Source organism: Ursus americanus, chromosome 4 (genome assembly GCF_024610735.1).
Source record: "Ursus americanus isolate L20-20 chromosome 4, mUrsAme1.1.p, whole genome shotgun sequence".
Classification (NCBI taxonomy): Eukaryota; Metazoa; Chordata; class Mammalia; order Carnivora; family Ursidae; genus Ursus; species Ursus americanus.
In genome coordinates, this window is record NC_142130.1 from 63,130,903 (window position 1) to 63,157,274 (window position 26,372).

General features: G+C 33.1%; 1 protein-coding gene across 2 annotated transcripts in view; it reads right to left on the reverse strand.

Annotated features, from left to right (window-relative positions):
- The window catches only part of CADM2 (cell adhesion molecule 2), a 1,025,914-nt gene that overhangs the window by 113,128 nt on the left and 886,414 nt on the right, over positions 1 to 26,372 (reverse strand). For both annotated transcript variants that reach the window (XM_045785420.2, XM_045785418.2), the window contains exon 6: positions 5,720 to 5,810. In XM_045785420.2, coding sequence (XP_045641376.1) covers positions 5,720 to 5,810 — 91 coding nt within the window. The remainder of the gene's footprint in view (positions 1 to 5,719; positions 5,811 to 26,372) is intronic.

Genomic DNA, 26,372 nt, shown 5'->3' on the forward strand with positions numbered 1-26,372 from the left:
AATAAAGGCACCGCTGTTCTGTGAGATGTCCATAGCGGGGGGGTGTTGTGCATGTGTGGTAATGGGAATATTTGGGAACTCTGTACTTTCCACTCAGTTTCACTATGAACCGACAACTGCTCTAAAAAAGTAGTTTATTAATTAAAAATAAAACACTTCAGGTGGTTAAGTGACTTGCTCAAGTCCACTCAGGCCACAGATATCCACAGATTTATAAATCAAACCTAGTTTTGTATTTTTCTTTCTAATGTGTCACACAACTCTTAGTACCCCGGAGCATGACAGTGTTGGAATTATACCTGAACAGAAACACAGACCTTGATGATTAACTAGATGACTTTCTTTAAGATAGGTGGTAGGAGAGAAATAGCTATTGTGTAACTAGTACCTATTATGCACTAGGTCAGATTATATGAAATTGCTATTATTGTAGATCAGTGCTGTTTTTTCAAAATTCACATTTGTCCTGTTTTGGCCTAAAACATTTGATTATGGATGATAACTCCTCCTTTAACTCCTGGTTTATTTTATCATTTCTTCTGTCTGTGATTAGATTGTATGACAATTAGTAAATAACCTACGCTTTGTAAAAAGGTCATAATAGGCTGAGAAAACGACTTGAAATAATAAAACTGTTTAGCCTTAATTTGCATCTCATTTTTTAATATCTATTATGCTAATAGGAAAATGCATCAAATATATCAATATGTTCTTATCAGATTTCTTCTTAAATTCTTGATCATTTTCAAAGTGGATGCATAATTGTTCCTCTAAAACACCTCACTAGTTGTTATATGGTATGTGATCTGTCTTCCTAAAGATTAAAATCTTTCTTCTTGTACAGAATAGGGCATGTTATATGCTATGCAATTACGTATACTAGATTTACGCCAAGACATAAGAAACTGTGCTTACCAGAAGGTGAAATAGTAAGCAAAACATAAACATTATGCTGGATACACAGAAAAAAAGTTTATCGAAACCTATAATTAATGTATTTTATAGATTAAATGCCAAATGCACATTGATTTGACTGAAAATGTCCCATAGCTTTTCTGAAGTAAATTTACAAAGTGCTAAACATTTGATTAAAAGGAATGATGATTCTTTAACTCTAGCATGTGGGGGCAACCCCACACCTTTTAAGGTCATGACTTTAATGTAATGCAACAGCTTTTTTCTTTCCCTACTTTTATAAAAGGAGAATGCTGCTGCCTGAAAGCTGTCTGGGAATTCAGCCAAAGAAAGAAGAAGGTTGCAAAAACTCTGGGGACTTGAAAGAAAAGTGGTTGGCATTAGCTCTGTCCTCACTTTAAACTCAAATTAAAACAATAGACAGACATGTACAGTAATCTCTCTTTTAAGGAAAGAATACAATGCCTCTATAGTAATGTGAAGTGGAACAATTTGGTCCTGGCCCAAGTTACGCAGCTGTTCCATAGGAAAATAGCAAAAGGCTTCAGTCCAAAGCAGGCAAATAAGGCATGATTGTTCGTAAACAGTCACTGGGGCCCTCACATTTAGAACAAGGAAAACAACATTAGCATACAGGAGGATAGGTTAGGAGCCTGAGTCTCAGGACAAGTTGAACCATGCCATCAGTTTATGACTTATACAAAAGGCAGTGGTGTTATTTTGCCTACTATCAATATGCCTAGTAACTGTGAATAATTCATTTCTTCAGGAAGCTATGTATCAGGCAAATACTTTTTAAGAAACAATGAAGATTTGATCATGGATTAAAGATACGAGAGGAAAAGGAATCACATATCTGTTATCCAGTTCTGATTTTCACCTGCTCATTCAAGGAGGATCAGGCAAAATGGGAAAGACGGTAGGAATTAAGTGTTTGGATAGCCCATCAGAAGCTAAGCCACGGTGCTGCTTCTCACTGTGGTTTCAAAATAACAAAATGGGGAATCAGGTGTAATAGCTGCAAAGTAATAGAGCAGAACTTTGACAGTGATTACCAGAGTAAGACAGGAAATTTGAACCTGCCCACTGGGTATATGTGATATCACATACTTCATTTTCACTCCTATTCTTTAGGCTTCTTTGATCCTGTCTTAAAATATAGACAATAGCTCTATTATTTTTTTAAACTTCTGTTTGGCACACATTTCTTTTCTCATTCCTTTCTACTTTTCATGATTCATTTTCTGAAATGGGTGGTCTTTCCATTTTCTTTACTTCCCCACCACCTACTAATTCCCTGATTAATCCATTTCAATTTGCCTTCTGTTCTCTTTGCTCTAGTGAGACTGTTTTCTTTATGATCAGTAAGATTTCCTTCTGGGAAAATCCAATGATTTCTTTTCGGTCTTCCCTTGTTTTTTTGTCCTGTCTGCCTCATCTGGCACTGTTGGAGATAGAATAAAACTAAAGAGAGGCTAGGAATTACACTGTCTTTAAAGAGGTTAATGCTTTCATTTAATAGAAATGATAGTTACTTTGAAAATGCTGAAGAGTGGATTTTAAGATGATTAGGAAGAATAGAAGAGAAACAGTGGTCTAAAGGCAGGAAGGAATCAAAGAAGTTGGTTATTTCTCTAACATCAATGCCTGGCAATCTGCAAGGAAAGAAAACGATAAAAAGGAAATTGCAAATGAGTATACAAGAGAAACATTTATTCGTAGATGGTGGCATACAGAATATAACATTGGGAACTACAAGGATAAAGACAGAATAGAATGACCATTTTCACCCTAATGGAGCTTACAAGGTAATCGCCAGAAGATATTACACTAATTAGGGATTTTTTTTATACAATTATTACCTCCTGCTAGAAATGGTCATTTTGTTAGGAATTTGGTAAGTTTCCAGAAAGCGCATAAATATAGAAAAAAGTCCAATAAAAGAGAATGGCAACAGTAAAATATTTCTTGAGACTAGCCAGTTCTTCACTGTTAGGCTCCAAGGGTTCATCTTCAGTGCTAAACATTAGCCCAGTTTTTCAAGTCGCTTAGGCTAATGTAAGTGACAATTTAGACTCAGCAACTGAAGTAGCAGAAAATAGCTGAAAGAATATACGTTTGGGATAATGATTGAACTGAGTGTAAATCCTGAATCATCCATATTAAACCTGGATGAATATAGGAAATTTGGTGAACATTGTTGAGCAGCTTTAGTTTTCTTTTCCATAAAATAAGGAGTCTTATTTCCTTTATTTCCAAAGTGATATTAGTCAGGATCCTTCTGACAAAGGTAACATTTTCTATTTCCTAAACTTCTGGAACTTTTGTATTCTTAAGTGAAATAAACAAATGAGAGGCTACTGTACTTTTCATTCAGCTGCAGTGCAGAGGAGTATTACACATCCAAGCTTATTTCTAGGTAGCTGAAACAGAAACCCACAATAAGACACATCTATTCAACCACAGTTGAGCTGAGGAAAATGGACTACCTAAAGACCTAATTACCTCCACCTCACACACTAATTATTCACATAAATTAAATGCCATTTCTGCAATCCCTGGGTGGCTCAGTGGATTGAGCAGCTGCCTTCCACTCAGGTCATAATCCCAGGGTCCTGAGATCGAGCTCCGTGTCGTCGGGCTGTGGAGAGCCTGCTTCTCCCTCTCCCCCTGCTTTCTCTCTCTCTCTCAAATAAATAAATAAATAAATAAAATCTTTAGAACAAAACAAAACAAAACAAAAAACCCCACTGTTTCTGCTATTGGAAGTAGATATAGAACCAAAGAGTAGATAATTGACAGGTAATTGGATACCATTTGAACAGGTGTATATTTATTTCCAAGCATTCTAATATTCTATTTCCCATCCTCCTCTAATTGTATATGTTGTACACATATTCCAAATGTACAGATATGTAATTTGGGGCAGATCAATGAAGAAAAGGTAAAAGCAAAACTCCTTTGCTATGCCCTCATCCTGATCATATTCCTTTATGTCCCCAAATGCTGACCTCCAAGATTATGAGGAGGAAGAAAAGAAAAAAGCAAACAAAACGACAACAGAAGCAGAAGCAAATAGAGAGAGGAGGAACAGACTAACTTGGGAAATAATAAGTGAAAGCAACAGGAGTGGAGATGGAAGGAAAAGTTAGGAAAGAAATTCTGTTGTGACATACACAGAATCGGGACTAAGGAAATTAGGATTTTAGTATGTCTACAGGTGACTAGAGTCTATTACACTTCTTTCTCTAGTTAAGAGTACTGAACTTGTAGCCAAAAGCTCTTATTGAAGCTATAAGACTGAAATGCACTGTCACACTCAGCATACTGCAGTTGAAAAATGTTTTCTATAAGCAATTTAAGCTTATCAGAAAGTAAGAACTAGGAAAGTGAATTGCACAGAATATATGTAGCAAAGCTACTATGAAAAAGTTTGTTCCTTTCAAAGTCTAAAATGCCTTAAATGTTTCTTAAAAGATAGGAGAAAAATAATGGATGAATTTATGAATGTTCTTTAAATCAGTATGTTTGCATCTTTAGAAAATAATACTGGAGGGGCGCCTGGGTGGCACAGCGGTTAAGCGTCTGCCTTCGGCTCAGGGCGTGATCCTGGCGTTATGGGATCGAACCCCACATCAGGCTCCTCTGCTATGAGCCTGCTTCTTCCTCTCCCACTCCCCCTGCTTGCGTTCCCTCTCTCGCTGGCTGTCTCTATCTCTGTTGAATAAATAAATTAAAAAAAAAAAGAAAAGAAAATAATACTGGAAGAGAGAACAGTTTTAAAATATCAAAACTTTGATAAAGAAAGTGTGAATTCACTTAGTGTGTTAAAATTATAATATCATACAGTTGAGGAAGTTGAAATTTCAGGCTTCTCCCTTAATATTCTTTTAGAATATTCTTCACGTAATAATAAGAAAGCTATACTTAAATAAAAAATATTATTAGGAATACCTTTTTAGTAATTTAACTTGATTTGCACAGAAGCTATCCCATACAGTTTTGCATGGAAAACAATTAAATTCCTCCTATTAAAATTTAAACAAATTGCAAATCAATTGGAAGTTTAAAAAAAATTTAAAAAATGACTTTCAGCTCAACCTAGACTGTTACTATATTAGAAAGATCAAATTGCTGTCAAATGGTCTTTGAGTAATGCATATTGGGTAATCTACTCTTGAATTTTGCATAAAAAATGGATTTTTTATGAGTTAGTTGTTTATAAACATGAATGTCAAAAAGTAAAATTTTAAAGTTGAAATGATATTAGAACGTATATATTCTAATAATGAAATCACTTTACAGTTGAAAATGTTGGAACATCTCACATTCACGAATTATGTTTCACAGGGGGTACATTAGAAATGTAGATGTGATTTCCCTTCTTAAGAAAATGATTTCTCATTTAAGTTTAAAACTTGGGGATATTTTGAGGATGCTTCAATATTTTCAAAGATTTTCATGGGAGAACTAAGTTCAGCTCTGTGTAGAACGCCTATCAATCTCATGATGTAAACAGTGACTGATTAAGCCCACTTTCCTTTCAGGTTGAAATATCTTACTAGAAATAAAAGGGGAAAAAAATCACAGCTGGAAACCTTCCCAGAAACTTCACTAGATGACAAAGTAAAAGACCAATCTTCCACAGATACTTAATGAAGACATGGTTCAGGGGATTTCTGTTCTAGAGATCACTTTGCCCACCAAGAAAAGACAAAAACAGTGGATTTCTTCAGTTAAAGCCTGAAATCAAAGCAGGATAGGAGAAAAAGTGAAAAACTTTAGTGCTCATTAAATCACTTACAGTGGTTTTCCTTTGGATTCACAAGTCAAAATTAATGGCTGTCCTTCTTGTGGAAAAGGAGTGGATGGTATAATCTTAACTGATGGTGTATCTAGAAAAAAAATGAAAAGGAATATTAAGAAAGGTCCCTAAATACACATAAATATATATATTTCATAATTGTACATCATGGTGTGTGTTCAGGCTTTTTCTAATATTATTGTCTACATTTAAAAGGGATTTCTTAGATTTGGTGAAACAGAGTATACAATTTTAAGAAGCTACCATCCTGTCTATGGAAAGCTAACAAAGATATCCAAATATCTTATGAGCCCCACTGTTGTATAATTTCTGAAATCTGAGTATAAAACTGAAATTGCAAAATGTGGTTCAGATGAATATCAAGCATTTCATACAATTGTTTCTTCAACTATTTATAGATGGCTGTGAATATGACTGAATGCATTTATGTACATTTGAATAACAACACTTTTCTGTTGCAGGAATACCAGGACTCACAGTAAAGAACCATCAAAGAACTCAGGATCAACTACTGTCTCTATGAGCAATATGCAGAATCTTTTTGAAAATGCAGTAATGCAGCACCCAGCACATGTTGCTTGCTCTAAAGTACAGTTAGCAAATAATTTGAAATAGTTATTTAGAATATTACTAAAAGTTAACTTTTTGTGATATATACTGCAACATAATTGTTATAATTTTTTTAAATTTCCATTTAACAATAAAATCATTCTTGGTGAAAAAGGATTCAAAAATACCTTAAGACATTAATATGTATAGCTTTCGTGCCATGTTTAATACTGTTTAATCAACACAGAGACACCTATTTCATAGAAGAAATGGAAAATAAACTTAAAAAAAGAGACGATGTAAACATGCTCATTGCTTTACGAGACTTTGCTAGTCCTGGCATTGTGTGGCCAACACTACCTGGAATTCCAGCCAACATGGAACTGCCTCCTGCTCTTATCTCTGCACCCTCAACAATAAGCAAAATGGGCTCTGACAGCTCGAAAGTCACGATTACTTCCGCCCTTCCCTTAGTGTGATAGAAAATCTGAACCACCCTGGGGTTAGACCCACTCTCTGATTTTGAACCAATTAAATAAGTATGTATCAACAGTTTAACTTTTATGTTACTTTTAGGTTACTTCAGGAAAATATTATTTAGATTTGTCATATACTGAATAGTAAAATAGGATCCTGTGGAAGATCTTATATCATACTTACAAATTATTTACAGATTTTAAATACATTCTTTTTTAATCCTCTAAGGAAGAAAATAAATTCTTGATAATCAACAATAATATCCTGGTTGCAAACAGGGATTTCTTATACATTATGGTAAGAAATTTCAGTGTGAAATAACCCAAGGGGGAAAAAAAAAGAACAATTTGACGAAATATGACACATATTCATCATACTTTTTTTAACCAGTAGGAAAAAAATCATTTAATAAAGGATTAAATTATACTTTCATCAATTTTTTGATTATCACCATAACATTTATGGAATCAGTTATTGACTAGGATGACTGTATAATTTTTTCTTCAAAGCAGAACATTTCAAAAAGAGAAGGCAAAATGTCGACAATTATGCAGGGTAACAAGTGTGAGCCGGAATGATTCTGGAAAACGAGGTTTATCGTCTTTTGAACTTTGACCATATAATGCATATAGCAAAATGTAATTTCATCCTGACAAATAGAAGCAAGCTTCAGTTCCAGAGGAAAAAAAGTGGGAGAAAAAAGATCAGAAAGTGAGATTCTAGAGAAGAGAGTTGTGTTAATTTGGGTGTCTGTGATGTTTAATTTGTATTAACTTGACTGGACCATGGGGCCCAGATACTTGCCTAAACATTATTCTGGGTATTTCAGTGACAGTATTTTTGTAAGAGAGAAACCTTTTTTTTTTTTTTAAAGATTTGACTGATTGATTGATTGATTGATTGATTTAGAGAGCACAAGCATGGGGAGAGGCAGAGGGAGAATCTTAAGCAGGCTCCACACCTAGCTTGAGCCCAACAATAGGCTTGATCCTATGACCTTGAGATCATGACCTGAGCTGAAATTAAGAGTTGGACACTTAACCCACTGAGCTACCTGGGTGTCCCTATAAGAGATCAACGTGTAAATCAGTAGACTGAGTGAAACAGATTGCTCTCTCTAATGTGAGTGGGCCTCGTCAGATGAGTTGAAGGCCTGGGTAAAACAAAAAAGCTGATCTTTCCCCAAATAGGGGAGAATTCTTCCTGTCTGATGGGCTTCAAGCTAGAAGATCAGCTTTTTTCCTGTTTTGGAATCAAACTGGAACTAAAGCATCAGCTCTTCTGGGTCTCTAGCTTGGCAACTCAGCCTACAGGTCTCAGGATTTGCAGACTCCATAACTGTGTGAGCCAACTTCTTATAATAAATCTCTTTTTCTATGTATACATTTTATTAGTTTTGTTTCTTGGGAGAACCCTGACAAATACAGAAATCTAAGAAACAGACCCTGAGACATATCTTTTATGGGGGTGATATTAGGAAGGACTGGAAAGTGAGAGAGGAAGTAAATAAAGAATGTGCTATTGAGCAGATGACACAATGGGCAACTGGGATTCAACTCTGCTATGGAACTCTGAGAGACAATGTAGGGCATGGCTCAGAGTTATCTTATTTGATGAGCAAGGGACAGGAGTATTGAGGGAATATTTACCAATTTTCATTAGTGTTTGGTTGAGGATTACTCTGGAGGGAGAGGGAATGTTATTACACGGATACACTTAGTCTACTCAGTGCAGAGAAATGGCGTATGCCAAAGGGATATGGGCCAATCACCACTAGTATCTGCTTCATTAAGGTAAAATATAAGTGGCAGGTAGCTGTTAGAATAGAGGAAAACAGAATATGACTCTATTTCTCTTAGCTCTGCCAGTTTTTGTTTAAGCAATTTATTAGAAGTGAGAATTTGTATAACAAATTGTTCCCTGAAGCATGATTCAGTATTCCTTTTATATCCCAAATACAGAATTTTAATTATAAGAAAATGCTAAAGCAGATAATATGTTTTGCATGTATTTCTATGGAACTTTCAGGAAGACCACCAAATGGTCTTCTAAAGTAACCAAAATCAAGGGATATGATAAAATGCTCTTTTATTTTACTTCAGAATTACTCAAAATGTTGATCGTTTCTATGCCTACAAATTATGTTTGCTAGATTTAACAACACCCCTGTCTCTGCATCCCCCTACCCCCACATGTTTCTGATTCAATTCTTACATCTCTGGCTACTCTTTCTCAGGTTCTGTTGTCTTTTTGCATTTAGCCTTTAAATACTCAGATCACCAAGAATGGAATTCATGATCTGTTCTCACATTATTTCTGGCTGGGTCCTTTCAGCCACATCCATCTCTTTAGTTTCTACCTACCAACCAATCATTCTCAGATTTATATCCTACAGGCAGCTCTGTACCACAAGCTACACTTAAATATATGCAGCACCCATCTGAGATGTCCACTCAGATGTCTAAAAGACACGGTGCTTTCACCATGTCCAAAATGAACTCAAGCTCTCCAACCCTTACCTCCATGTTCTTCATCCAGCAATCTCTAGTTCTGTAGATACTACCAGCCTCCATCCAGCTACACACACCAGACACTTTCTGTTTCCTTGTGTTTCTATCATCAACCAATTTATCAAGTCTGGTTGATCTATGTCCTGAATAGTTTTCAAATCTACGCATTTCCTTCTTATAGTTCCACACCTACTTCTTTTATCTAGTTTACTGCAATAGTGAACGGTCTCTCTCTTTCGTGTCAGTTTTTGTCTCCCTAAAATCTGATTCCTAGAACTAAACAAAGTTGTCTTCTCAAAACATAAATCTGATAGGGGCGCCTGGGTGGCTCAGTTGGTTGAGCATCTGACTCTCAATATCGGCTCAAGTCATGATCTCAGGGTTGTAAGATGGAGCCCCAAGTTGGGTTCCACACTGTGTGTGAAGCCTGCTTGGGATTCTCTCCCTCTCCCTTTGCCCCTCTGCCTTGCTCATGCTATCTCTCTTTCTCTAAAATAAATAAATAAATAAAATCTTAAAAACAAACAAACAAACAAACACATAAATCTGATTTGGTTAAAATCCTGAATGGTTAATTTTTGCTCTTAAGATTAAAAGCAAAATCATTAGTATAGCCTTTAGGTCTCATGTGATCTGTACACTTCTTCATTCTCTTGCCTTTTTTTTTTAAGATTTTATTTATTTATTTGATAGAGTGAGCAAGCATGAGCAGGGGGGTGGGGAAAAGCAGACTCCCTGCTCAGCTCAGGACTCTGATATCATGACCTGAGCCAAAGGCAGACAACCAGCTGAACCACCCAGGAGCCCCACTCTCTTGCCCTCTAACATTTATTTTCATTCTTTGAATGAATTTTATACAAATTGTCTGTAATATTCCATTCTGGGGGAGCTTATTTAACTCTTAAATCTCAACTCAAATATTTTTGCTAAGGGCATTCATTCATTACCCTCAAGTTTGATCAGATGCCTCTTCCACATGTTCTCTTTCACCTTGGTGTAATTTTTAAACAGTCACAGCTATATCTTCAGTATCCTGCATAATGCTTTACACAAAATCTGTGCTTAATAAATAAATTCTTGAATGAATGAATATGCTAAAGATTTTGTTATATTTCCTTATCAGTTTGATATATTAATTCTAAAATATTAAAAAATGCTTAATTGAAATCTTGTTGGGGTCTGTTGTATGTAAAATTAATCTTAAATACTCACGTTATAAACCTTAGATAGACTTTTACTCCTAGCTCATACTTCATTTAATCAAATTTCTATTGCTGACTCTTTTCCTTGTATAAATCTTCTGTGTTAGATCACATTAGATAATAACTGCATGATTATAAAAATGCCAATTTGTTTTTTAATATCTCCTAAGTAAACTAGTTTTCTCTCCTCCTCCAGATTTTGGCTGGGGAATTACTCAATTTTGGAGAAATTTATTTAAATAAACAGCCAAGAGGCACCTGGGTGGCTCAGTTGGTTAAGTATCTGCCTTTGGCTCAGGTCACGATCCCAGGGTCCTGGGATGGATGGAGCCCTGCATCTGGCTCCCTGCTCAGCGGGGAACCTGCTTCTCCCTCTCCCTCTGCTGCTCTCCCTGCTTATGCTTTCTCTCTCTCTCTCTGTGAAAGAACAAAAGAATGAAAGGAAGAAATAATCAGCCAACTTCTAGTTTATGTTTCCATGCAAGTCAGCATTCCTCTTTAAATATTCCATGTTAGCAATACACACAAAATTTCATTTTTTACCATGTCAGATACTACAGTAATATGATTATCACCCCAAACTTGACTTTTTTTCAAAGCATCTTTTAAATAACAAAAGGTAATTTGGGCTTTAACAGGTTTTTACTTAATGCTAAAGATATCTGTCATTACTACGCCTATTTTCTTTTCATTAGTCACTTTGTTGTATACATAAGGGAGTTGACCAAGCACTGTTAGGTTAAAATCATTTTGGAGAAATATCAATAATTTTCTATAAATAATACCTTTATATTGGTATAGAACTCTAATACTTAGTTATCTCAGCCAACAAAAAGACAAATAAAAAATTATAGTCATCTCAAAAACTGAGTTAAATTTAAGAATCTTCAATTTCCAGGATTTCTTTAAACTATTCATTTTAAAACTGAAAACACCATGTAAACATATTTTTCTTTACTATTTATTTTGTTATATATCAAAACGAATGGAGAGTTTTTTTAGAAGTGTCACAATGCACAACAGATAAGATAATGATTTTATAAAATAATCTTAAATTTATGCATATATTATCCTATTAATCTTTTTACTAACCAAGGTATAAGTAGGAATGAGAAAGTAAAAATTGCATAATTCAAAACTTTTATTACATGCCTTTGCCAAGTTATCTGTCCAGAATTATAAAAAGGTTTTTTGTTTGTCTGTTTGTTTATATTTCTTAAGTTATTTGTAGATTTTCCTCTTGGTTGTAGTTTCTCATTTCAAAAACACTGGGGATATATATATATTTTTAACCAAAGTTTACTTAAGTAGTAATTCCCGGATTGCTTTGGAAATAATCTATTTTCCAGTCTCGGTGGAACATGAGTTGCGTTTCATCCTGTTTCACTTCTTCACAAAACAGAATGACGTTCTTTCTTCAGTACTTTGTGGATGTGTATAGTATTTTCAAATTACTAATATAATGCATTGTACTGTACCAATTGATGACAATAAAGAAGGGGGTTAGTAAAAATACATTATTTTTATTGTTATGAATTTATCTTAGCTTTGTCTTATATGTTACTCATTTTTTTAAATAACAATTTCCACATCTGTTTAAAAATGTCTTCAAGTAAATCAACTCTAACACCATATTTATTCAACATAATTGCGTACAATCATATATATTATATGCAATATATATTTATAATATATAAAAACATACAAATGGCTGAGAACAGTAATTAGGTTTAAATTATTTCATAATAGAAGATATATATGATTATTATAAAACACTGCACTTAGTAAAACATGTATACTTTCATATGGTTACTTCATTTACTACATTTTGAGCATTCAGGATCCAAGATCTTAACCGGTTTCATTGTATGTTGTCAGATCATACCAAAATGCCCGAAATGTAAGAGTTCTTTAAATGTTGAATGAATAAATGAATGAGTTGCTTCTTATTTCTTTCAAAATGTAAGTAAATGAGAAAGTTTTGCATAAGAATATAGAAAATAAGGATATATTCATTCATCCACAAATCATTTTTCAGTGCTTACCAGCAAACAAGCAAAATACGCAGCTATTTTAAAAGCACAATGTTTCCTTTCTAAGGCTTTTGTAGGAAAAATATCACTCTTAAAATCTATTTTTAAAATTATTAAAATGTGAAAAGAAAACACACTTTAGATTTAAGTATTATTTCTTTAACTTATCTGACCAATTCTGGGTTTCACTTAGAAACAAGCACAATTACTATCAAAAGATAGATTGGTGCACAAATGATTCTTCTTTTATTCAGAATTTTAAAAGCTTTATGAACTTGGCAGTAAGGACACCTCTTGTTTTATTTGACGAACTCAGGATTTGAGTCAAAGTAAAGATATTGATCCAGTGAAATGGATTTTCTATATCCTCGACAAAGATTATAGAAAGGAGGAAAGATCAGTGATGCAGCCACCATTAAACCACCTAATGGACCATCTTAAACGCACAAGCTCTTAAAGTATTTAGTGTCAGGGGTTCAACATTTATCCATCACTAAGGGCTCTGAGGTGAATAAAAAGAAGTTTTAAATCAAATGTTTTACCAATAAAAAAAAAAAGAAAAAAATACACTGTACCTCTTCCATAATCAAAGAAATACAACAGAAATTTAAGATTATATAAAACATCAGCCTGTTATGGATGATGAAAAAATTGCCAAATAAGAGAAGCAATTGTAAACTAACATGTACTACTACCTTACTATATCATTTCATATTGTATAATATATCGAGGAACAAAGGTGGTTTACAAATTAAAACGACAGTCAGTTGCATTGTCCGTGACATTATGTGGATCCTTGGTTAAAAGCAAAATACTATCTTGATCATTTTATGTGTTCACAAAAGTTATTTCCTATGAGTACTCCCAAATAATTCATTTAACATTCATATAGTCCCTAACACATATGAGGCACAATACTATTATCTATGTCTAGCCATTGTTTCACCAGTATTGTAATATAACATAATAACACTGTACATTATAACATTCACTGTGTAACATCTAAAGCTCTGGTGTTAGTTTTCATAAATGGTGCTGAGTGTTTACCATATTCTTAGAAAAGCAAACTCATCAGAGCAGAGATTATATCTACCTTGTTCACTGGTTTATCCTTGGTTCTAGACTAACTCCTGGCCCTCAATTAAGTATTTGTTGAACAAATGAGTAATGGATTTTAATATTTTCTAACCACCAGTGTGTTATATTTGTCAAATTTATTTGTCACAGCTATCTTCTAATGATAGTGAACATTGACCAAATACTTGGTAAATAATAGTCATTGTTGTAAATATTCTATATGTATTGGCTCAGCGAATTCTCTCATACAGCATTCAAGGAAGGTTCTGCTGTTGATCTATTGTATAGAACATGAAAGTAAGGCTCAGAGGAGTCACTCACCCTAGTTACACAATCATAAATCACTTACGCAGTTTGAATCTTGTTCTCTGATCTTCACTACACCTCAATAAGCTTGTGTTTCCTGTTCCCTCTTAGAAGACACTAGGAATTGCTAGTGCTTTTTGCAGTAAATTCCATGTCCTCTATTCTTTAAAATCGACTCTTTCTCCATCTGGTTGAATTGGAAACTGGCAAAAGATTTGCTTTGACTCTATATGATCTGCAAGTTATAAAACCTATCTGGCAATGTTACTGAATTCTACATGTAAACCATATGTCAATCTGCCTGTCTCCTTTTTTTTCCTTCAAGTCTTATATCTCCTTCTCACATCTCTTCAACAGATGAAAATATTCTTTTGAGTAAAGGAGGTTAAAAGGCACAGACTTCCAGTTACAAGATTTTTAAGTGCTGAAGATAAAATGTGTAATATGATGTTTATAGTTAACAATACTATATGTGTATTTGAAAATTGCTAAGAGAACAGATCTTAAAATTTCTCATCAAAAGAAAAATGATTTTCACTATGTACAGTGATGGATGTTAAGTAAACATTATAGTAATCATTTATATATATACATATCTATCTATCTATCCTGAATAATTATGTTGTATACCTTAAACTAATACAATGTTACATATTAATTATATATTAAAGTTATATATCAATAAAACTGGGAAAATATTTTAAAAATAAAGAAATATATTCCCTTATTTATTATGATAGAGCCTTCTCAACAACATATTTTTCTTCTCTATAAAATAATACAGAAATATTCCCACAACAAATTTCTATTAAGGAAAATTTAGAAACTTTTAAATATTATGTAAATGAAAGAGTTGTGATTCTTTGCTTTATAGCAATGTTATTATATAAAAGTTTCTGAAAAAATAATTTAATTAGCACCCTTATAAGTATCTCTTGATAATTACATTAATACTAAAGAAAATTAGTCACCTACTCAACTTTGTGAAACCACTTTGAACTTTTCTCTAAAATAATGGTTCTCAATTAGAGGCAATTGTGCACCCCATCTCCAAGGACATTTGGCAATATCTGGAGACATTTTTGCTTATTACAACGTGGGGGACATATAGAAGGAATACCGTTAGTATCTAATGGATAGAGTCCAGGAAGGTTACTAAACATCCTACAGTACAAAAGACAGCCCCTCCACAACAAAGAAATACCTGGCCCAAGATGTCAATAGTACCTTTCTGTAAAATGTTTACATTCATTCTATTCATTACCTATATATTCTTCTTTGTTACAACAGACAGGGAAGGACCAGAGAACTGTGAAACCGTGTACATTTATATGGGATACTTGGTCTATTCTCATCTCTCTACTTCTGAAATGAAGGAAGTGCTGAATACTCTGAGGAAGGTCATTATAATACCTTCCTGAAGTAAATAGCTACAAAGCAAACCTAGTCTACACTCAAAGTCGACCACTTTTCATGTTGATATACCAAGAGTTAAGCAGAACCATTTCAGCTGCTATTTATTTCCCCTGTGTAAGACTGATTTTTTTCTAAAGTGTCCATTTTTTTCCCTGTTTGTAATTTTACAGTAAAACTCAAACCCTTAACTTTCCTTTTAACTCACAACACTATGCAAAGAATGCTCAAAACAATCAGGTACTTTTCTTTCAACAGTCTGTTAAATTCCTTTTAGTTCTAATGAAGAATTATTTTTGTGGCAATCTTTTATTTATTCAACAAATATGTACAAATTAGTGTTGTCTAAGACCCACTGCTACTACTATTCAGGCGCTATACATCCATAAATATAGTAACCCATAGTAATTTAATCCAAATCAGAAAGATAAATCATATATAGTTCAAAATCATGCAAAATTCAAAACTGAAAGCAAGATAGAACTCTGATGGAGTATTATGGGTGTTATGGAGGAAGAGATTATATGTTTTTGTCAGAAACAAAGAAAGTTACCTGGAGAACTGGCACTTAAAACAACTCAAAGAATACACACTACTTGAACTGGCAAAGTTTTTCTAGAGGTAGAGAAAATAAGGGAATTCAAACAAAGAGTTGAACAAAGGGTTGATGAAGAGAAGAATGTGGGCTGTATATGAGGTTGTATGCGAGGCATCTAGAAATAATGTGAAGTCTAGGATGCATTATCTCTAAAGAGGTGCCAAGAGCAGCGTTATAGGTGGGTATATTTTCAAAGCCTTTAGTGTCAGGCTGAAGAGTTTGGGCATCATGTTAGAGGCAATAAGAAGCCATCTTAAGTTTGTAATCAAGTGAGTATCAGGGTCAGAACCAAGGTTTAGAAGATATTTGGCAGTGCGTAAAACTGAATGGATCAGGGAGCTATTAGAAGCAAAATGTCTCTATTATAAAATTGAGCCACAAGGAAAATCTTAAGTCAAAGAAAAAGGTTGCAGTAAAAGTACAGATAATAAATGCATCAATATTTTCGCTTATATTCTAATTCACAAATTTCTACAATTGCAGACTCTATAGTACGTTAAGTGCATTCTCTCTATCTCCCTTATTATCCTTACTTACATCTTAGTTTAAAATAATTGTTTCTCCAATATTTTATTCTTGTTCTTAGAATAATTATAAAATATTTAGGGACTGAAGGAATTTATAATTTGGAATTTATAATAATTAAAATAATTATAATAATAATTTATCAAATGAAGTGCTCTTGTATTAAGTGGTCTGATATGGTGATGTAAAATGCATAGCTTTGATTCAAAATTGATAGAGTTGGTTGTGCTCTGGGAGGCAGAGATAAATTCAGTTAGTTGATAGCTTCGACACTGGAGATGGATTACTTAGGAAAAGGCATCAGGAAGGCCACTTGTTAAATTTCATGACTACACAGGAAATTTTGACAGTTCTGAAAGCTCATTAAAAAAAAAAAAAACAAGGCTCCAAATCATTATTTAAAATGAAAATGAAAAACCAGTATTCACTGTGTTTCTAAACATGTTCAAGTTGTTTGTTTTTGATAAATTAAAGAAAATTTATTTAAGTCACCATGAATAGAATTCCTTACAGGGATGCAAAAAGAAACAGTAAATAATGAACACATTAATGTAAAGTTGTTTTGGATTTTATAAATCTGTTATGTGATGGCCTAAGCACTGAGTGTTTATTTCACAAACATACATTAATAGACAATGCATAGGTTAAGTCAAACATGATAACTTAATATAAAACTATACAATTTAGTGAGGGAGTTAATATCTCATTTCATGTTCATTAACCATTTAGTCAACTATCAAGTTTGGTTTTGTTTCATATGTTATTTAATCTTTAAAATGTCCCCTTTTGGCATACCTGGGTGGCTCAGTTGGTTTAATGTCTGATTCTTGATTTCAGCTTAGGTCATGATCTCAGTGATGGGATCCAGCCCTCCATGGGGCTCCATGCTCAGTAGGGAGTCTGCTTGAGATTATCTCTCCCTCTGCCCCTCCCTCATTCTTGTTCTCTCTCTCTCTAAACTAAATAAATAAATCTTCAAAAACTAAAATAAAATGTCCCCTTTTATGTCATTCTAGTAAATTTGACAAAGGCCAAAATCATCATCATCATTCATTCATCATCATCACAATAACAATAAAAAAATACAGCAACAGTCCTTACATATAGTGTATATTTTGAAATATGTTTAAATTGAGAAAAGCCAAATCAAAAAATAACTACATAGTTATGGTAGATTGTCTCCATGAAATTTCTCCTTTAGGATAAAAAGATTTTATTTGTATCTTTTATAAATGGAAAGAAAAAAAATATATATATTTTTTAAAGATTTTATTTATTTACTCGACAGAGATAGAGACAGCCAGCGAGAGAGGGAACACAAGCACGGGGAGTGGGAGAGGAATAAGCAGGCTCATAGCGGAGGAGCCTGATGTGGGGCTCGATCCCACAACGCCGGGATCACGCCCTGAGCCAAAGGCAGACGCTCAACCGCTGTGCCACCCAGGCGCCCCAAGAAAAAAATATTTTAAAAGTTATTTTTATTTTCCCAGTATCATCAAATTTTTAATTTTTTTATTGAGTATAGTTGACACACAATGTTATATTTGCTTTACGTGTACAACCTAAGTAATAATAATCACTAAAATAACTAGCCTTGTTCATAAAAAACATAAATAAAAATTTCCTTCCTAAAAAGGCATGTAAGGTTAACCCTTAGCATGTTGTTAGAGTGCAATGGCCTCAATTTTAGTTATTGAGTTTCTTTTTGAAACAGTTCTAATTTTAGAAAAAGTATTTCATGATTTGTGTCCTTTCTCAGAGGTCCTCCAAAAAACAGAGAGAATTCATTCTTCAAAATAGATTTTAAATTATTCTACCTTGCAATTATGATATGAAAAAACCAGACTATTTTGTAAATCTAAATACACTGTGAAATTGTAATGGTGTTATATTTTCTGTAGGTTGAAAAATTTTGCTCCTTCAGCATTCTGTGAATTACTTCACCATGAATTCGACCCTAACTCATCGATTGTCCCCAACTATGCTAAAAGGTATGACACAATAAAAAAATGGATGTATGATGAAATCATCTAGAGTGGTGGTGTCCAATATGGTAACAACTAGTCACATGTGGCTATTTAAATTTCAATGTAAATTGATTACAATTAAATAAAATTTAAACCATACTTCTTTAGTCACAAGATCTACATTTCAACTGCTTAATAGCCGCATATAGCTAGACATTGGCTACTTACTGTTTTGGGACAGATAAGAACATTACCATCATCACAGAAAATTCTATTAGACAGTGATGGTGTGAAAGGTTTATGCAAGAGTGATATAAATGATCACTGTTGGCTCATCCTTATTTACTTATTGGTCGGGTTTTGTGTTTTCTTACATGGTAGTAGAAAAGAAGTCTGGAAATAAAAACACCATCATTCTAGTTGTGTTTGCTTGTTTGTTGGTTGCTTAGCTTTTACGATCAGTTGAGAATTCTGAATCTTTCATTTCCTGCCCAAAATGGCAAGAGAATAAAATTGACAGAGAAAGGTATCTCAAAATTATTAGATAGATCAGATGATAAATTCAGAAAGAAAACAGTAGAACTCAAGAATCTAATGATGGTGAAACAGAATTCTTCACTTATGAAATCCTAGATGAATTTTATTAAACTCAAAAATCAATATGCAAACAATTTGTTTCTAAGGAAAGAAAGGGGAGGACTTCATCACATAATATTTTGCAACTCGATTTTGCTAAAAAGGCAATATGACAATGTTCTTTCATTTTTATGATTTCTGCACATAAGAACTTATATAGTTCCTAAGCGGATAAATGCTGAAGGCATTTGGTAATTAAAAATTTCTAAAATTTGTTTTCTTTTTCAATTTAGTTGGTGCTTATAAATCTAAAAATGAAATGTTTGCAATTACAGGGCAAAGACATTTTTACTGTCTTTGACAAAATTACGAACCATCAACGTTTTTTAGAGTATTTCATTTTGACAATGCAAGTGCAAGAAGAACCAGAAGCAATGACTAAATAGAACACATTAGAGATGTATTTGAAATCTGACCTCAGTATTAACAATGCGGTCTATTCTAGGAACATATATGACACTTGTTGCCCATTTTGGGTATATATATATATATCATGAAATACAGAAAATACAGAATAGAAATTCAAGTCTGCTTTACTTTAAATTTATTATTATTATTATCATTAATTAAATGATACACCCATCATGGAGCCCAACACAGGGCTTGAACTCACAACCCTGAGATTAAGACCTGAGCTGAGAGTAAGAGTCAGATGCTTAACCCACTGAGCCACCCAGGTGCCCCTATATTTAAACTCTTATTAAAGAGTATAATAAAGTTGTTTTTCCTATCCTTTATGATTACATCTATACATTATTCAAAAAGTAAATTACAACATAAAAATTTAAAATAACATCTCTCTTAGATCCAGATGGTGAATGGTAATTACATTCTTTCCTGACATATCAAGCATTAATACAATAAAGCTTAACATAGTGATAATTACATTTGCCTTAATTATAATATAATCAAATTTACAATAATTTTTAATTATAAATTTACAAATATAGATAAAATTACAATATTGAAGAGGAAGAAGAAAGTCTGAGGGCTGACATTACCTGACTTCAAGACATTATATAGCTACAGTAATCAAGACAGTATGGTATTAATGCAAAAATTAATAGATCAAGGAACAGAATAGGGAGCTCTGAAAGAACCCCACATAAATATAGTCAATTAATCTTTAACAAAGTAGCAAAGACAATTCAATGGAGAAATGACAGTTCCAAATGCTGGAACAACTGGACACCCACATGCAAAAAAAAAAAAAAATTCCAAACACACAAAGTGAACTCAATTTGGATCATAGACCTAAATGTAATGTGTAAAATTATAAAATTCCTAGAAGATAATATAGGAGAAATCTAGTTGACCTTGGGTTTAGTGGCAACTTTTTAGGTACAACTCTGAAAATATAATCCATGAAAGAAAAAAATTGGTCAGTTGAACTTTACTTAAATATGTTTGCTCTTGAGAAAGACACTTTAAGAAAATGAAAAGACAATGAGGAAAGCATTTGCAAAGGATATGTGTGATAAGTGAGTGGTATCCAAAATGTGCAAAGAACTCTTAAAACTCAACCAGAAAAACAACCCAATTAAAAATTTGGCAAAAATCTAACTAAACACCTCACCAAAGAAGATATGCAAATGAAAAAAAGCATATGAAAAGATGCTCAGCATCATATGTCATTATGGAGTTGCAAATTAAAATTAGATACCACCACTATTTAGAATGGCCTAAATCCAAAACACTGACAACTCCAAATGCTAGTGAGGACATGGACAGGGACACTCATTCATTGCTGGTGGGAATGCAAATGGATGCAACCATTCTGCAAGTTTGTTTACAGTTTATTACAAAGCTAAATATGGTCTTGCCAGCAATTTTATTTATAGTATAAAATAAACATTTAGATTTTCTAAAATGTTATGTTTTAGTCTTAGTGACATTAAGATACATTGCCTCTTCATAATCAATTTGCCTTTTGCTAAAATTTGCTCTAATTAAAATTTGAATGCCATTTACTCAAAGTTGAAAACTTCTGTTCAAACAAAAACCTGTGCACAGATATTTATAGTAGGTATATTTATAATTGTCAGAATTTGGAAGTAACTAAGGTATTTTTCAATAGGTGAATGGATAAACGAACTCTGGTTTATCCAGACAATAGAATATTATTCAACAGTAAAAAGAAATGTTCTATCAAGCCACAAAAAGACATGTCAGAACTTTAAATGTGTAATACTAAGTGAAAGAAAACAGTCTAAAAAGACTATATGTTATATAATTCCAACTACATTACGTCCTAGAAAAGGCAAACCTATACATCTAGCTAATAGATCAATGATGGCCAGGGGGTGGAGGAGAAGGAAGGAGCAATCCAGTGGTGAAGCACAGGTGGGCTTTAGGGCAGTGAATGCATTTTGTATGATATTGTAACCATGGCTGCAGGACAATATACACTGGTCAAAACTTTACAGATTTGTACAATTTAAATTGTGAAGGCTGATGTAAATTATGCACTTTAGTTAACACTAATCTATCAATATTAGTTCATCAACTGTAATGTAAGTATTACAATAACACGTGGTATTAATAATAGGGAGAAATGTGAGAGGGGTAGGATAAGGGTATATATGGGAACTTTGTACTTTCTGTTCAATTTTTTATAAACTGAAAACTGCTCATAAAAATAAAACCTATCAATTAAAAAAAGTCTTTTGGACCCAGATGGTAAATAATAAGACAATCTTTCTGACATACTAAGAGCTAATCCAATAAAGTTCGATATATAATGGATTATAGTCTTCTAACTATTTATTTTTCTCTTAGAAACATGTGTGTGTGTGTGTACATGTATTATAGCTCAATCAGAAAAGAGAACTAAAACAATTTGAAAACCTTGGGATGTTAAATATGTAGTCACTTTGGAAAAATCAACCTTGGGGGCACCTGGGTGGCTCAGTAGGTTAAGCAGGTGATCTTGATTTTGGTTCAGTTCATGATCTCAGGGTTGTGAGATTGAGCCCCTCATTGGCTCTGAGCTGGAGATGGAGCCTGCTTAACATTCTCTCTCTCCTCCTTCTGCCTCTCTCCCCCCTCCCTCTCTCTAAAAAAAAAAAAAAAGGAAAAATCAACCTTGAACTACATTTTAAAAACAGACTTATAAAACAGAATGCTCTTTAATCAGAAGCTAAAAATATTGGATATGAATCACTTATGGTTATTTTCTCAATATTAGCTTTTACTTGTCAAAATCATTTGTCTCATTTTCTTATCCAGTTTTTATTCTTGATTAAACTGACTTAAAATTAGCTGCAAAAGATACATTGTCTTCTGTATAATACATACATTCCATCATTTGGGAGATATTTTTGACTGCCTTTTTATGAAATTAATTTGTGTGCTTAAAATAATGTTAAAACTTCTAAAATAAGCTTGATTAGGAACTTCATAATGAGCTTGATTAGGAAAGGCCAGTTAAGAATATATTGTATTAGTTTAATATATGAATTTAATATTTGTTAAAATTTGGAATTTCTGCTCACAAATACATACTCTTCTCTTCAGTGAGATTTAATAACAAAAAATGTTTACTTCTATTAATAACATAAACTTTATAGTAACATTGAATCCCTGCACTGAGATAACTTAAAATGTTTGGTGGTTCAATTACTTTAAATAATTCAATATTGCAAGGACAAATAAAATATTCTTTTACATATAAAAGAAAAAAATATGTATCTTGTGACCACATGTCAATAATACACCATTATGGGCAACATACGAATGTATCCTTCCTGAAAAAGTTTAAAACTCTATTGGATAACCATATATGAAAACGAATTTAAGATGTAATTTGAATGTAAGACCTAAACCATAACACTCATAGAAGAAAGTATGGGCAGTAGGCTCTTTGACATTAGTCTTTGCAATGTTTTTTTTTTGGACCAGTCTTCTCAGACAAAGCAACAAAAGCTAAAATTTAAAAATTTAAACATTCGAATTACATCTTAAATTCGTTTCATATATGGTTGTCCAATAGAGTTTTAAACTTTTTCAGGAAGGATACATTCACCATTATGGGGGGTGTGTGTGTGTGTGTGTGTGTGTGTGTGTGTGTGTGTAATGGAATATCACTCAGCCATAAAAAAAAATGAAATCTTGCCATTTGCAAAACATGGATGGACTTACAGGGTATTATGCTGAGTAAAACAAGTCAGATAGAGAAAGAAAAATACATATGATTTCACTTTTACATATATGTGAAATCTAAAAAATGAAACAAATGAACAAAACAGAAATAAACCCATAGATAGAGGAAACAAACTGTAGGTCACCAGAAGGGGGAAGAATCCAGAGATGGGTGAAATAGATGAAGGGGATTTAGAGGTACAAACTCCCAGTTATAAAAGAAAAATATCCTGGGGATATAATGTGTAGCATAGGGAAAATAGTCAATAGTATTGTAATTACTTTGCATGGTGACAGATGCTAACTAAACTTGTAGTGATCATCTTGTAATGTATAAAAATATCAAATCACTATGATGTACACCTGAAACTAGTAAAATATTGTATGCCGATTATATTTCAATTAAAAAATTAATAAAAAAAACATTGGGATCTTTAATAGAGGTTACACCTTTGTTAATGTAGATAAATGTATCTTTTTGCCAAAGAGCATAGATTACTTCATGAGTCTAGCATGTATATGATCTTTGCAAAAATATTTTGAAATCTTAAAAAATCCTTTCAAGTATCCTCAGGCATTAATGTGGAAATAATAATTTATTTTAATTTTCAAAAATCTAACCTAAAGATAGTTCTCATTTCACCTTTCCGACTCCTTTAACACTGGCCTCTAGACCATAGATAATTTGTGGTAGAGCAGGTAATTAGATAATCAGCATTTCATAAGTGAGATGCCAAATGAGTGAGATATGTTATTTTAAAAATCTACTTGTAGCAAATGTTGAGAACTCATTCTTTCTGATAGCTAAGTAATATTCCATTGTATATATGGACCACAACTTCTTAATCCAGTCATCTGTTGAAGGGCATCTCGGCTCCTTCCACGATTTAGCTATTGTGGACATTGCTGCTATGCACATTGGGGTGCATATGGCCCTTTTCTTTACTACGTCTGTATCTTTGGGGTAAACACCCAGTAGTTTTGCTACAACATGGACGGCACTGGAGGAGATAATGCTAAGTGAAATAAGTCAAGCAGAGAAAGACAACTATCATATGATTTCTCTCATCTATGGAACATAAGAACTAGGATGATCAGTAGAGGAAGAAAGGGATAAAGAAAGGGGGGGTAATCAGAAGGGGGAATGAAACATGAGAGACTATGGACTATGAGAAACAAACTGAGGGCCACGGAGGGGAGGGGGGTGGGGGAATGGGATAGGCCGGTGATGGGTAGTAAGGAGGGCACGTATTGCGTGGTGCACTGGGTGTTATACACAACTAATGAATCATCGAGCCTTACATCGGAAACCGGGGATGTACTGTATGGTGACTAACATAATATAATAAAAAATCATTATAAAAAAAAATAAAAATAAAGATAAAAACAAGAAAAATAAATAAATAAAAATCTACTTGTAACACTCACCTTTCCGTCTAATAAATCTAGATAGTCTGAAATATTTAATCAAGTGCTTTCTATAATAAACAGACAAGTGGTGGAAGTATAGTTAATTCAACAAACACGGGACAATTTAAAAGACACTGACCTGGCCAGAGAGGTTAGGGAGCATTGAGTAAGTGGGAATTTGATTTTGTGATGTGCATATATAAACATTTACTTATATTTTAAGCAAATAATGGCACTGTTACCAAAGTGGTAAATACTAAACAAATATTAATGATAGCATAAGATTTCATAATTTGATGAATTTCATATATAATGAATATTTATATAACATATATTAATATTTATATAATATTGAATATTATACATATAATTTACCATAACACACACATACAGAGACTTATTTATCCATATTGGCAGTTCAATGCCATAGTACTAAAATGAGTTCTTAGAACATTCATTATTCTGAAATATTTTACTAATCTGTCTCTTCTGTTTCTCCTTTTCAATAACAGCTGACTTTTTATGAAATTTTTGTCAGTGTCACATATAGAAAATGAATGTTCAGTTATTTTCTTCTTTTCTGTGCTTTGTGCATATTTCTTTCTGTTTGTGCAGATACATTATTCTTACTGAAAATTATATAAAATCTGACTTATACAATCTGTTCTTCTAAAAATTAAATCAGACAAATAAAAAGTTATTGTTTTCAAAGAGATCTGCATAAGAATAGAAAGATGAATTAGAATTTCCATATATAAGAAAAAGAGAGTGGCATTTTCCACTGCTCAGGTGCAAAGTGTGCAGTTATCTGTTGTGCAAAATTTTCAGGTATTTGTGGTTCATAGTGAAAACTCTACATTTTCTTAAATTTCAAGTTTAAAGAAACTATCTTCCTTCATATGGCATTAAAATTTATGATTAATATCTTATAAAGAAATGCATGTTGCTGTGATATACTTTAGAGACTGAGTCCTTCTAAATTGTACATCACAGGGTTATGGGGTTAAAACATAGGCCTAGAAATATAATTCTTCCTACCATATTTTTTGCTCTTTGCCCTATGTGTTTAACAATTCCTTCTAATTTCTTAGCAAACTTGGCCTCTCCATAATTACACAGGATTTTTATTTCAAGTATAGTCTTAACTTTCCATTATTGTAGGGTTATACATTTGGTCTTGTCACTCACCACAGAAAACAGTGGCAACTCTTTTGTTCTGGGGGACCAAAATACTAAATATTCCTCCATTTGGGCCAATTTTTGTGGTTATTCATGATGGGACCATTGTAAAACACTGCGGAAATCTTAAATTTATGTTCCATAAACTCTAGACTAATCACCTTCTTCCTTTTCCAATTCTTTCTATTTCTCCCCACTTACATCCATGGAAATTTCCACATCATGCATATTGCACATGTGTGCCTATGCAGAGCCATGAAGGCCACCTCCAGTTTGCTCAATTTGATCTAATTTTAATGCAAACTGTTGCTAAATGCCCACTCTCCACTCCATGTTTCATCTCTGGGGAATGTTCTGCATCCCTAAAGGAACATTCAGCATTATCATCGGTTAGTTTTAATTACCTTCACATACTTGAATGGCGGTATGCTAGATGCTAAAAGAAATAATTTAAATAGATATGGTCTCTGCCTTCTAGCCACTTACATATTAAACCATGATAAAATGAGTTGCTATTTTTTAATTGGATAGCAAGTGGAACATTTCTCACATAAAACTTCCTAAAAAATGAAGCAATTCAATTGCCTTCCTCCATGAAGTTCGCTTAATA